Consider the following 14,660-nt stretch of genomic DNA (forward strand, 5'->3'; position numbering starts at 1 on the left):
ATCATTAAACCAATTCTGCAAATATAACCCTGTTTCGCTCTCATCTATCTATTGTGAGTTGTTGTGTGACTTTCTGTGCAGATAAGCTAGAAGTGAACCAGGGACGTAAGAAGCGAGGGAGGAGATTGGGCGAGACAGAGTTATCAATCACAGTCAGGGCGCCACAGGAGGGAGGTGACAGCCGGCCCATTGACAGGTTTGCCTTTGAAGGGCTCTCGTGTCGCTGTGTGTGTGTGTGTGTCTGTGTGTGTGTGTGAATGTGTGTGCGTGCAATGTGCATGTACTGTATTGTGTTCGTCTCAGGTGGCGGGGGGCTGACACAAAGACCAGGCCATTAAAAGATAAGGGGGGACTGAAACCTAACCCTGTCTCCGTCAATCACTCCCCCAACACCACTCACAGGCGCACACACACTAGCACACGCACACACACGCACACAATAGAAAGACAAAAGGTGACTGGCCGAGAGTGAGGGAAAAGGGGGGGGGTATTTTCAGAGGTGTGAGGAGAGGAAAGGGGTGAAAGAAAAAATGCAGCAATGATATGATTGGATGAAGGAAGGCTTCAATGCCTAAAAAGCACAACTGTGTCATTGTGATTTTACTTATTAATGATACCGATCTGCTCATAATCTCACTCGTGTGAGTCAGAGCAATGCAAAGTTCAATGTGTGTATTTCTTTAGTATCACACTGATGCTGAAACAGCAGCTACAGCAGCACTTGTCCACACAGCTGCTAGATTTGTCCAAACCACAGTTTGCTGACAAAGCGCCGAGTACGAGAGACGAGCTGTAGTGGCCTCTTCTGACCACCGGAGGGCTCAGTGCACTGACTGTGTTAAGGGAAGCCTCACTTCTCTCTCTGTTAGATGATTTGGTCTTTTGGGAAGAAGGATGGATGAAGAGAGGGATGAGGAGAGAAGGCGATGGAATAAAGAGGTGAGGAGGTGGTTTGTTAGATAGTGTGCTGGGGAAGGACGGAGGGAAGGAAGGGGGGTGGGAAGGAGAAAGGGAGAAAGAAGAGGAAAGAAAGAGAGAAGAAAGAGAGAGAGAAAGAGAGAGAAAGAGAGAGAGAGAGAGGGTGAGAGAGAGAGAGAAAGAGAGAAAGAGAGAAAGAGAGAAAGAGAGAAAGAGAGAAAGAGAAAGAAATGACGATGAACAGAACAAGAAAGACAATGAAGCCAAAGAGAAAAAATAGAACACACACACACGCACACACACACATACACACACGCACACACACACACAGACACAGACACACACACACAGACACACACGCACACACACGCACACACACACACAGGCAGGCAGCCAGAGACTGTTCTGGAGTGGATTTCGGTCGCACGTGAGCAGGGAAAGGGGGCGGGAGAGGGAGGTGGGTCTAGATGACATCATGTGTTGCTATAGCCCAGCTGAGGCCTGGCAGGAAGATTTTTAACAGGCAACATCTGCAGGAGCCAGCCCTGTAGAGAACTAGGGGGGGGGGAGCGAGACGGAGAGAGAGACGGAGAGAGAGACGGAGAGAGAGACGGAGAAAGAGAGAAGGCCAGCCAGAGGATAGAAGACGACAGGAGGAAGTTTAACCCTTGAAAATCCTGCAGAGATGAAGGAAGAGATGGCACACGTGGCATTGTTCCGTTTCCTACATCGTAAAGATGACTGAGGAGGAGTCAGACTTTCACAGGTGATCACGGCCACATCTCCACCTCCTTTGTCAGGACCTGGTGAATGAAGGATTTCACTCACAGCTCTGACAAGCTCCTTCTCAAAAGTCCAACAACACATCAGGACGACAAAGGCTGATGCTCGGCTTTGTGTTTCCTTCAAGGAGGTTTCAGAAGCCGACAGTGAAGACGACATGCAAATAGAAACAAAGCTCAGATATTCACTTTGTGTGTCGTGAGTATCGGGTTGTGTTGCATTTGCAGCTCGTTTTAAATTTGCATGCATCGTGTCAGTTTGCTTTTGTTTTCTTAAGTGGCATTGAGCTCCCAGTTTGATCGCAGCCAAACCCTCTATCATCTGCAGCCATCATTCAATCCTTTAACAGATTTATTTAAGGCAAGACCAGATCACCTCGACGATGAGGAAGAAAGTCCTCTGTCTCCTCCGCTGGTCTATCAGGGCCGGATCACATCGTGCCCTGAGCAAGTTGACTTTAAAGCAGCTAGAGAAAGGTCACCATAGGCTGCTGCTTATGAAACACACGGTGCAAAAACTCCTTAAAGGGAACGATACATGGCAAAAATAAAGAATTTAATCAAAGGGCATTTCCTTCTTATTGGTTTGCTAGTCATAAATATATATATATATATTCACACATGTATTGGGGGATAACTGATGATGCCTGAGGACAAACAACAAAACGAGAACAGTGCAGAGTTCTTTTGAAATGAAGCCGAGTCGGCTAAACGCTTTGGCCCTGCACCCCCCACCTGTACTCACCGCTGCGTGCAGCTGCTTTGCTGACACTGTTATTTAATTAAAATGGATAGAATCATATTGTTTTATATTAAAAAAAAAACCTGTTCCGGCGCATACATTTTGTTGATACAAGCTACTATTAAATTAGGGAGAACTAGATCACGGTGAATTAAATTATGATAATGCCTTTACCCTTCGGTTTTACACACACACACAACCCATAGTTTATTTTACGGCTACATAATCACTTAACCTTTTATATGGCTTAGCCTGTATTTTCACAGTGTGCGAATGTGAATGTGTGTGTGTGCACGTCGTGAACACACACACCTACTGTTCATGCTAATTGAAGGGAGAGAAAAAAGCACTAATCCTTCCAAATGATTGGAGCCATGTTGTCAAGGGCAAGATCCGTCTGTTTGACACGGGAACAGAGAGAGCGACAGAGAGAGAGAGAGAGGGAGAGAGATAGAGGAGCGTGAAGAGAACATGAGTGACAGAGACCGAAGGAGACGGATATATTAAGAGAGAAAGGTGGAACGAGAGTGAGGGAGGAAAAACAAAACACACAGTGGGAGAGGAGTCAAAAGAATCGCGCAGGGTGCCAACGGTGGATTGAAAAGGAAGGAGAGCGAGAGGAGAGGAAGAGCTGCCGAACAAAGACCAGTGAGTAAGTGAGGCTGAAGTTTGTCTTGGCAGGCGGTCGCTCTCATTGAGATTCATTGTTGGTTTTACTGGACAATTCCAGCCACTTTAAAAACCCGAAACACATGCCTGAGTCTGCATCGGCAAAAACAACAACAACAACAACAACAACAACAACACTGCCGAGAGGCTGGCAGTCAACGAGACGGAAGAGGCAAATGGAAGAAGGCAGAAAAGAGGAAAGGAGAAAAGTAGGGGATTATAAGAGAGAAAAAGACAGAATAAAACATACTGCCTCAGCAGACAATTCTTCTAATTAATTAATGTGATGATAATAATGCCGGTTTTCTGACTAAAGCTACCTCTACCCCATTCTCCTCCTCCTCCTCTTCCACTTTGAGGGGTTCCTTGAAACCTGCTAAGTGCCATAGAGGGAGGTAGGCTTTTACAGCCCCTAGCCAGCAGGACTAAATATAGCTGCAGACACGGCAGGACAAAACACAATCATTACTCTCCCAGACACGATGGAGAGGAGAAGAGAAGAGAGGAGAGAAGAGGAGAGGAGAAGAGGAGATGAGAAGAGAGGAGAGAGGAGAAGATAAAAGTGAGCGAGACAAGAGGATATGTGCAGCACGGAGAGAGGAAAGTAAAAAGGGCGAGTGTGGAGAAGGAGGAAATGAGCAATAAAAAGAAAGTATAGGAGGAATACGAGACAGGCTGATAAGTGGAGGACGATAAAAAAGAGAGGATGTGGCAGATGAGTAAATGACCCAAGTAGTAAAGAGAAAGGAGGATTTCAGATTCGCATATTAGCCAAACAAGGACGCTGCACTTTTAAGATTTCTCCTTTTGCAACTGATGCAAACCTTTGACCTGCCTTAGAAACATCCTCACACCTTGCACACATGCTACTGTCACATTTCACAAGCCTTCATAGGGACCCACAGAAAAACACGTTCTCTTCTCTCCTATGAAAGCGCAGCATTGATTCTCCCGGCCGGACAGTACCTGCTTGCGCAGCTCCTCAGCAGCTCTCCTCGACGGCAGCCCGTTGGCCGAGCCCCGGCTGCCGGCCTTGGCCTGCAGCTCCCTGGTGTGCTCCCGCGCCTCCGCCCGCTCGCTGCGCTCCCTCAGTAGGGGCGGAGGCGGCGGTGGAGGGGGGGGCAGCGGCGGCGCAGGCGCGTCCCTGCCGTAGGTTCCCGCCTTGGGCCTCGGACTCTCCCTGGTCCCTGCTTTACTGTGGCTGTGGAACACTGGAGGAGGAGGAGAGAGAAACAGAGAAACAGAGAAATCAAGAGTGCTGCCTTTGTGATTTCTAATTAATTCAAGGAGAGAAGTGACATCAGATTATGTTTAGTAACTAATGTTAAAAACGAATGTACTGATGACTTTGTTTAATGGAGCAGATGATGTTTGTCCAATACTGATGTTAGCCAGCTTTAGTACAGCTCCAAAGAATGCTGCTGGTATTTTTAAGATAAATTTTAAGATTTTAAGATACATTTTATTATCCCACACACATGCACAGACATGCACAGGCACACTCATGCAAGGGGAAATTTAACCTCTGCTTTTAACCCATCAGGTGCAGGACACACAGAGCAGTGGGCAGCCATGTACGGCGCCCAGGGAGCAGATGTTGGGGGAGTAAGGTGCCTTGCTCAGGGGCACTAGACAGGGAAGGGAGAATCCGCTTGGATTTTTGGACAGATCAATCCAGGTTCGCCTTATTGTTGTTTCTCCGTGGAGTCGAACCAGAGACGAACCAGAGACCTTTTCTGCCAATAGTCCAAGTTTCTGCCACTAGTCCACCGCCTCTCCATAATTGTTTTGAAACCACAAATCTTTCTTTTTTGTTTTTGATTTTGTTTTTTTCCTTAAAAATGTTATTTTTACTTTCAATCGATGCTTTGCAAAAGAGTTTATATCTGTAAAACGAAGCATCGTTCATCCTGAAGTGGGAAAAAGTCAATGTTGTAAAAGGTCATTGAATGCACTGGACCTCATTAGTGTTATAGATGTCGTTTACTTACAGATTATTGTGTCAGAGCATTTTTCAGAGAATTGAATTTCAAATAATGGTTTGTTATTTGTATTTTTTTGATGAGGATCTGAAATTAAAGTTCTTATTGTACAGTATAATACATGTATATATGTTATTAAAAAAATAAAAAATATTTAAAAAAAGATTATGTTTAGTAGAGACGGTCTCAGAGGAAAACTGCAGTGGAGGTAGTAACAGTGAACAAGTGATCAGTGAGGATGAAGCTTTATCATAAACTTCCTTCAGTATATGAAGCTGACATTTGTGTGTGAACATGTGTGTGAATGTAAAACTCTTAATATTTGCATCTGGGCTGAAACCAATAAATTCAATAATAACCTTATACTCTTAAGAAAATAAGACACTGTGGAAGATGACACTATATACATATGCTATGTTTTTGCAGGCTACTGTGTACCTGTGCCAACGCCAATGTGTAGACAGTCTCAACCCCCCCCCCACTGTGTAGGATGGCTTATAAACCCTTGGCACCGAAACCACAAACGACCAAGTGGAAAAGCCCACACAAACATTGGAGTGACAAGCTCTTGGCTGACATATAGTCCCCGCAATCAGTAAAATATGCATGATTTAAGGCGTGCATGAAAACGCCTTTATGCTACATGTCAATGAACCTGTTCAAAAATGGACGTGGACTACATCAACCCCCCCCCCCAAGGGGATGATGCTAAGCGAGCCGAACAGCAGCGAGGCAATTAACATTCACATTCGGCAGCTCTCTCTCTCTCCTCAGATTTTATGAGGGTCAATTTGGAGTTTCATGGCATTTTAATATCAACAGGCAACAGGCCGAGTGGAAAGAATGACAAGGAGGCCACGGCACACACACACACACACACACACACAAACAAACACACACACACACACACACACACACACACACAGTGCAATACACAGCATATACAGTGAGGGTGTTAGACGATCTGTATGCACCCTTCTGAGCATCAGTGCCTGTTTGTGTCTGCAGAGCTTTTCACGTGTGTGTTATATCTGTGTGTGTCCAGTCACGACTGCGAGCGAGCGCCTGTTGGTCTCCCAGGCCTCCGGGGGGCAATGAAAAATGGGAGGAAGCCGGACGTTTTGAGAAGCGAGCTAAGCAAGAAAAGTGAGCTCAATAAAAGCTGTTTAATTTAGCTCTGTCAACATGGCACATGGCCGAGAGAGAGAGAGAAAAGGGGAGAGGATGATGAATGATGATGAATAGCCCACAATCCGGGGCCCTTCCTGTCTCTCTTTACCTCCCAGAATAAAATGTTTCTCTCACTCCATCGCTAATTATATTTCTCCTTTTCCTCAACTGCCTCACCCCCTCACCCTCCCTCCCTGAGAGCCCGAACAACCCCTGCTTCTGTTGGAGAGCGGCCCGAAGCTGCATATTAAAGTGTCACGTTTGACACCAATCTCAAAGCAGCAAAATGTACTCAGCTAGGTGTGTGTGTGTGTGTGTCTGTGTGTGTGCGTCTGATATCCAACGCAGTATAGACACAGTCTCAACACTGCAGCAATGACCCAGTCTTGATAGGGTGTGCACACCTACTTATGTACACAAGCGTCCGATTCCGTGTCCTTAACCCCTCTCATCTCTCATTGTCCCCCAACACAGTATATCTGCTTATTTCCCTCTTATCTATTTATTTAGCATATCACAGTGAAGGCGCCAAGCTGCTTTGCAAACAGCACTGCTACAGGAGATAAGGGGGAAGAAGACGTCGTCATCGTGTGCACAACAAGCCTGAATTTGTTCAGACAGGTCCCACTGTCCTGCTGTCTGTGCACCTTGTGCGGAACTGTGTAAAATGTACAGATTGTGTTTCACGCCGCAGCTACATATGTTCTTACGAGAATGAGAGAGACTAAGCAGTTCACTCTCGAATGAACTACACAAAAAGCAGTTCCGCTACAGAGACAGTTCAATGCAGGCAAATCTATGGACCTCTCTCCGTCTCCCTCTCTTAATCCCACCAGTCTCTCCTCCTCCTCCACATTCCACTTGAGGATGACAGAGGAAAGAGCTGAGCAAAGCGTTCACCTTTTGAACCTTCTAGCGGTGATTGTGCAGACTGGGAAGGAGGGAGGGAGGGAGGGAGAGAGGGAGTGAGTCAGGGAGGGCGTAGAGGAGGAACTATGAAACCCAACCCTTGGTGGTGGGAGGGGGGGGACGCCAGGCCGGAAGGATTGTGTGTCTCCAAGGAAGGGAGGGCCTCCAGGTTAAAATGGTTCCTCTAATGCTCCGTAGCTTCAACTCAACGACACAGATATCAGAAACGTGTGACGAGCCACTAAAAATAAACACGTGACACGAGAGTTGTCGATGTTGGGATCGTGTACGAGTCTGTTGGCAAAGGCTCAGCTGCACGCATTCAATTTCCTAAATGTTGTTCACAAGTGTGTGTATTCATCCGAATGTCTATGTGCCCCGAGGGGTGTACATATGCTGTCACTGCATCGTGTGTGTGTGTGTGTGTGTGTGTGTGTGTGTGTGTGTGTGTGTGTGTGTGTGTGTGCAGAGGGCCCCGGACAGCTGTTGCAGAGTGTGCATAAACACCTTGTTAGGGCTTAGCTGGCTAAGTGTTAATTGGGGTGGAAAGACTCGATGAGCTGCTCTGCCGTCCCATGTGACTTATCCCATCTCTGCAGTGGAAAACAAGAGTGCAATCCCAGGACACTACTCACGTGCACGCACAACTGGGGGACACACACATGCGCGCGCACACAGACAAGTGCTACTACTACTCTGTCTCCTGTCCTGTGATTCATTCTCTGCTCCTGTTTATCCCAAGTTATTCTCGTCCTCAGTTTTTTCACTCTCTCTGAATCTTTCCATTCCTCTGGAGCTCTTCTGCTGGTGCATCATCATTCACTCCTCTTCTTCCTTTGTCCTCACCTCTCTCCTCATCCCTCTCTCTCCCTCTTCTTCATACCCCTCATCTTCATCCCATTCTTCTCTTTCTCTGCTCCCTTAACTCTTCCATCTCATCCCCTTGTCCTCAGACAATTAATACTGACAGTCCCTGTGGCGACGCTCACTAATTGTCCAGTTTGTGACGACAGGAGAAATGTGTTAGTGATAAAAACATGACAAGCTTTGTTCCAGGCGATAGTCCCGTCCTTACCATGCCCATTGAGTGGCTGCCTCGTGGGGAACTTGCCCTTGCGTGGCGTCGAGTGGCAGGAGGAGGAGGCCGAGGCTAGGCTGCTGCTTCTGCCGCCGCCGCCGTGAGAGTGGATACCACCGCCGTTCCTCACCTCCTCCTCCTCTTCCTCCTCCTCTTCCTCCAGGTCGTCCTCCTCCTGGGAGCTTCCGAAGTAGGCCATGTTGTTGGGCAGGGCCGCTGAACCTGAGTGCAGGGAGGTGGAGAGAATGGGGAGGCGAAAGGGACAGGGAGGAAACGGGGGAGATGAATAATCATGAGGTGGGTTTGGGGGGAAGAGGAAGGAGGGGGAAAGGGAAAGGAAGAATGAAGAAGTTAACACACAGATTCACTGTAGGTTAAGTAAAATACTTGCATCCATTTTATATTTCAATCTCAGACGTTACACATAAACCAACATTAGCGCATCGTCGCTAAAGTGTTTACGAATAGTCCTGATTGAAGCTTTGCACATCCCGGCGTCATTGTCGCACTCACACACAAACACACACAGCACAATGTGTGTAAGATTTACAAAGCAATGCAGAATTTGTACTTTGTCTGAATCGGGCTAATCCTCCATCACGTCTTAAATATGACTGAGCATTTTTTTATGGTTTTAAATCCCGTTATCCCTTCACCCAGTCCTTTATTCTGGTTTTGATTTCTTTACTAATAGTAGCACTGGTTCCACCTGTATCCCTGGCGACAGGGAAGTGGAGGCGGCGACTCTGCAGCACATTCTGATACGTAGAGCTGAAGCCAGAGCATTAGGAGTCATTTCACATTGCCTCTCCATGTTGACAGCTTTATTGAGACATATATATATATACTGTACATGCGCTCAAATATCAAACTATTAGAGTTACTCAAGAATCCAAAGAGTCTGACTTCCTCCTGCCGCTGAGCTAATCCCAAATCTGTCGCTTTCACTCTTCCTAAAACAGGATTACTGTCAATCTCTGCCCCAGTTGGAGAAGAAAAACGGATGTTCTCGCTCTTTCCTTCTTCTGCCGCACTCAATCAGTTTCATTGTCATCGCCGGGAGATCCAGAGCGATACGTGCTGGGAGGAGGTGGATGGTGTTTGGCACTGGATGGCCTATAATGTTACTACCTCAGTTAGCTGAATGTAGACGCACGCTCTCGTAAAAGGTCATAAAGCCCAAAGCTGTGTTATTAAATCTCATAATGTTGCACCCGTAAATCAGCGTGCAAACAGCTGGTTCAGCCATGCAGATGTGGGAATATGAAAAACACTAAGGCGGCCTTGTGGAGAGCGGCAGTAGAGACTGGCACTGTGAGGCGGATTTATGTACAGTGGAGTCCAAAAGTCTGAGGCCACTTTCCCATCAGACTTTTGGACCCCAGTATTTACACATATACACACAGGCAGAGTCATATATAGCTCCATGTTTTTCCTATTAACCTGTATCTTGCTTCCCTGTGCTTCCAGAAAAACCATAAAAAAAACTGTTGTATCTTTGCCATAAAAACATTTAGCTTGTACACTGAAGTAGCAGTAACCCAGCTTGTTACCAACACTGCGTATTCTTTATCGTTAGCCATGTACCGCTGAGAAATAAATGAAGGACATAAACTTTTCCTCAAAACAGAAATCTTCAGTATCTGCGTGCATGTTTATGAGGCTTTGAGTGACTCATAAAAGGCTGGCAAGGTCGTCAAAATATCATGCAATTATTATTAATTTGTACAATTAGGATTCGTAAATGTCTAACAGTGTGTTTTTGATTGTTAGTTTATAGATGAATGTGTGGTTATGCAACATCTTCATAACTTTGATTAAATCTGGCTGTTTACGAGCAGGAAACAGTGGATTTTATGAAGTTGTGAGACCTTTATGACTGAATCAGTTGCATGGCCTGAGCAACCACTGGGGTTTTTATGACCCTTTTAGGGAGGTGCTGTGTTTAAAGGGCATTAATGAGAAGCAACGTGTGATTATATGTCAGTTAGAATAATGTTAAGCTTCTGAAAAACAGGCGGAGTTCAGTTAGCCCGCATGGAGCTTTACACAGGACCTAAAATTAGAATTAGATGAGCCAATTATTTAATTAGCGCACTGGTTATGGGGGGGCTGCTGGATACTTATCTTAAGATTTTACACACTCAATACGTTAATAAGTGGCCTAATTGCAATATAGAGATAACAAGTATGCGGACATCAAAATAATTCAATTTTCGATTAGACTTACACAAGGTATATTAATGATTGGAACAAAACTGTAATTAGTAATTCACAAGGTTTCTGTCATTGGGTGTTGGCCTGAAGCCTATGAGACAAATTGAGACAGCTCTGGAGACGCCTCATAAATATAAAGAAATGTCATGTCCGCTATTAATTCTTTCAATGATAAATGAAAATGACATAAATCAGCAGATTAAAATGTCCTTCAGGGTGGTGCCTTCTAGCTGTGTGCCTGTCAGGTCACAGGCAGGGTTAACGAAAACACATTACATGTCATTGCTGACAAAAATCCTGGTAAATTGTCAAGTAAAGTAGATGAGGAATAAATAAAAAAAACAAGCCTGTGATGAAAAGGGCCAATCTGGCCATGTGTGGTACTGAAGGTGAGGATTTGTTTGTTTAAAAACAAATGTGAGAAGCATCGTCATTTTCATCATCACTTCCATCTGACAGCAGACACCTCACCAGAGTTCCAGTCACTGCATCACAGAGGTTAGTGTAATAGATATATTCAATAATAAGTATGGCCTGTGAATAATGTTATACACAATTAAATGAGTCTTGATAAGAAAAGAGATTCCCCACCTTTGTTTTAGCGTAAAGAGAATAAACCCATTCATTAGGCCATGAGTGACAATAATGCAGCCTTGCACTGACACCGCTGTGAGAATAATAACTGTTTAGGATCCAACCCTGTGTAATCAATATCTGTGCAATGCGTAAAACACAGACACATTTGCAGTACAGAATTTAGCTTGGATATACTAAACCTGTGTGTGTGTGTGTGTGTGTGTGTGTTTGTGAGGAAACACTCGGCACCTAAATGACACCCTGACTAAGCCCGGGCTTTCTAATGATAAAGGAAAAGATGTGATGCAAGGCTTAACTGCTGTTAACCAACACCCCACAGACAACACTGCTGTTGAATACTGAAACGATGGACTTTAAAAAGCCTCCACTGATAAATAAAGTTTAAGAGAATACAGCGGTGCAAGGGCTGGAAAGTCCTTGTTCTCTCTGCACATTGTACATAATGGTATTTGATGGCTTTCGCCTTTTAAAATGAGGACATCAAGTAACAACCAAATCGACATCATCGCTCCTACATCATTTTCTCTTCTAAAGAACAAACTGCAACTTTGAACGTTGCTTCATTTTCATTTTAAAGTGCGCTTACAACCAGTATTGGCCAGTCGGGGGACCTGTGGTAACCAAATGTCACTTCACATTTATTTTGCAAGCTTAACTTAAAATATCATAGTCAAATAAAGGCTTTAAAAACACTTTAAAGTAGAGCGAGGTAATAATAAATCTTGTTGGGCCTTGGATCACACTTTTCACACAGCAGCTCTGCCAGTTTCTAACGTCTCCTCGGAGAGTGGGAGGGAGAGAAAAAAATATATATCTGTAGCTGCAGTAGATTCCCTGAGCCGATAATAATAGAGTTTTACCTGCTCTCTTTAACCTCTAAAGGAGGTCTAGAGGGCAAGAAGTCCCCATTTAATACCTGTGAAATACGGCCTTTATATAGCCACTGTAACCCACATGGTCGGAGCTATTCCTCCGCAGGCAGAGAGAGATTCTCTCACTGCACCTGGCAAGTAAGTAGCTCCGACATCAGTCTTTTGTTGTTCTCAAATAGGAATCAGAAAAAGTGCACAGAGCAGTGTCACTTTGAATCACTCTAGCTTTCCCGGCTTTCAGTGGATCAGGTCTTGAGGGGTGGGTGACACACATACAAACCAGTGATGAGGTTTTGCCCCAGTACAGAAACTACCAACGTTATGGCGAGTTCTGTCTGCAGAGGACGGGCCAAGAATGCAGTGCCATTACTCCCAGTGTTTCTAATGGTCAGTCCGACTGTTACAGAAAGGTCTGTCGTCAGTTTTTCAGTGATAAAAAAAGAGAGACTAAGCAAATTGAGGATTTTATGTTAATTTGAAGGGCAGAAAACGTTGCTTCCTCGTAAAAATGTGTCCGGACCAATTAAATTGTGCCGGGCATCCACAGTCTAATTTGTCCCCCTGTTTCATGCACCTGAAGATGAGCAAACACACCCACAAACCCAGAGCAGGGACACCTCATTTATCTTTGGCGACAGCGCAAACACTCCTCTCTTAGACCAAACAAACACACCGAGGCGGCACACACACACCAGCCCAATCAGCATCTAATGACTCGCATCATTAGCTAAATGGCTGTAATTTACTGCCCTGAACAGGGGTCAGTGGGCAAATGGCAAACAGACCTCAGGGGCACCCCGGGGCAGAACATGGAGGGAGATGTGTGTGGTTTTTTGGGGGTGCAGGGGTGTGGATATGAACAAGTGAGAGCGCACAAACCCAGCAGAGGAAGTTAAGTTCATATCTAGGTGAAGGTTGTGGGTTTGGGATGAATACAAGTTTCTCAGAAGTTCGGACAGAGAAGTTTTCATATGGAACAAAAACTGAAAAGAGGAAGATGTGAGGCCAGCACAAATTTATCGAGCTACAAATTTTAAAACCTCGACAATAAGACTGTCTAGGAGTCTGGAGAGGGAGAGAGACAGAGAGAGAGCAAGACAGAGGGAGAGAGAGCAACCCTGTCCAACAGATCTATTGGTCCAATACAGCCCACAACAGGAGTGTCAGCAATGCTTCTGGGGCCGATACAAGAAATTTACAGAACCCATCTCTGGCACAGAGACGTGAAATCCATCAGCTACACACAAATGTGGGGAAATAACACAACTTTGTCCTCCACCGAGATCTCCGACAGGGCTCGAGCCCAATCCCCCAATTACGCCGTCTTTTCATCCACCTCATTCCGGCCGCAGACAAACCATAATTAGGTCTGAAAGAGTCTATTAGGATTGTCATTTTTAACAGTGCTGGATGGGGAGGGGGCATAATTACAAACCCTCCATTCTCTGGCTACCCTTCTTTTGTCCCCTTAACTGGAACTGAAACAATGAGGACAATTTGAATACTCAATCAAGAGGGTTTTGCCGTCACTGGGACATATGGACGTGTTGACTCGGTACAAATTGCTGCAGGAAGCGTGAGTGCAAATGTAGGTTTTCCGGCTCGGGGAGGAGCGGTTATCTCGAACAGCCGAGTCGTGCCAAAAAACTCTTCATCAGTCTTTCAGCAGAGAAACAGAGAGAGAGAGAGACGGGAGAGGATTAGGGATTACATCGACCAATTGACATTCCTAGATGTCAGCAAAACCATTAACCCCACAAACAGCGGCTCTGCACTTGGAGGAGAATGCAGAATCAGTTGTTGTTGCGCTACCAATTTCCACGTGGCATCATCTTTTGGCATGGGATGTCACACCTCCGCACAAACAGTTTCCACGTTTTAATCAAACTGCAATCATACACTGGAGGGAGAGGGAGGCAACTCGGGCCTGAGGGAAATTCACTTGTCACAGCGGCGTCGCACTTGAAAGTCACACGAGTAGCTGTTGGATTTTAAATTCTACTCCCAGGAGTTAAAATGTGTTTCTAGTTAAGCAGGGTTTCTAAGCCAATTTAAATATAATCGAACAAAAATCAAATTTAGCAGTCCCGCAGCAAAGATAGAGGTCCTGATCACGATTCCTTATATTCTATATTTGTCCCACACACGTGTGATCACGCACCGGGAATCCGAGGTCTGTGGTTCACTAGGTCAGAGCTTCAGGGGTTATGTAAGCAGAGCAGAGAGGCTGCCCTCGCTGAACCTGAGAGAGAGAGGCACCACGCTGGGTCTGGCAGGCGCGATGGAAGACCCGGAGGGCAGAGAGGTAAACACAGCAGCGGTGCAGCATGTACACTGGTAAACTGGCACGCAGGCACATGCACACCGAAACGCAGGGAAAGATATATATATATCACCCTGCAGGAAAAGAATCTTACTTAACAGACCCAGTGTGTGCAGACGGTTGCTTATCGACTCCCTAATCTATTCTATGTCGGTGTGTGTGCTCTGTGGGGGTGTGTGAATGCATATGTGTTATTTAACTAGTTTTTCAAATGCATGAGTCAAAGAGTAGAAAACAAAGATTAGCCATTTTCTGAGTCAAATACTTTCAAGACAAATACTTGTTCTCTTGTTCCTGAAAGATTGTGCTGTCACTATAAATAATTAGTAGCTGTCTCACGTTGAAATGAAACCCTTGTAATAAAGTGGAGGAGACAGCAGCACGCATCGAGCGCTTCAATC

The 14,660-nt window shown here is 45.4% G+C and overlaps 1 protein-coding gene across 1 annotated transcript in view; it reads right to left on the reverse strand.

The window, feature by feature from the left end:
• jarid2b (jumonji and AT-rich interaction domain containing 2b) overlaps positions 1-14,660 on the reverse strand; it is a 111,255-nt gene that overhangs the window by 12,370 nt on the left and 84,225 nt on the right. Inside the window, exons 5-6 of the mRNA XM_061092912.1 lie at positions 8,248-8,472; positions 4,078-4,322 (exon numbers count right to left, since the gene is read on the reverse strand). Coding sequence (XP_060948895.1) covers positions 4,078-4,322; positions 8,248-8,472 — 470 coding nt within the window. The remainder of the gene's footprint in view (positions 1-4,077; positions 4,323-8,247; positions 8,473-14,660) is intronic.

Source organism: Limanda limanda, chromosome 19, assembly GCF_963576545.1.
Source record: "Limanda limanda chromosome 19, fLimLim1.1, whole genome shotgun sequence".
Lineage (NCBI taxonomy): Eukaryota > Metazoa > Chordata > Actinopteri > Pleuronectiformes > Pleuronectidae > Limanda > Limanda limanda.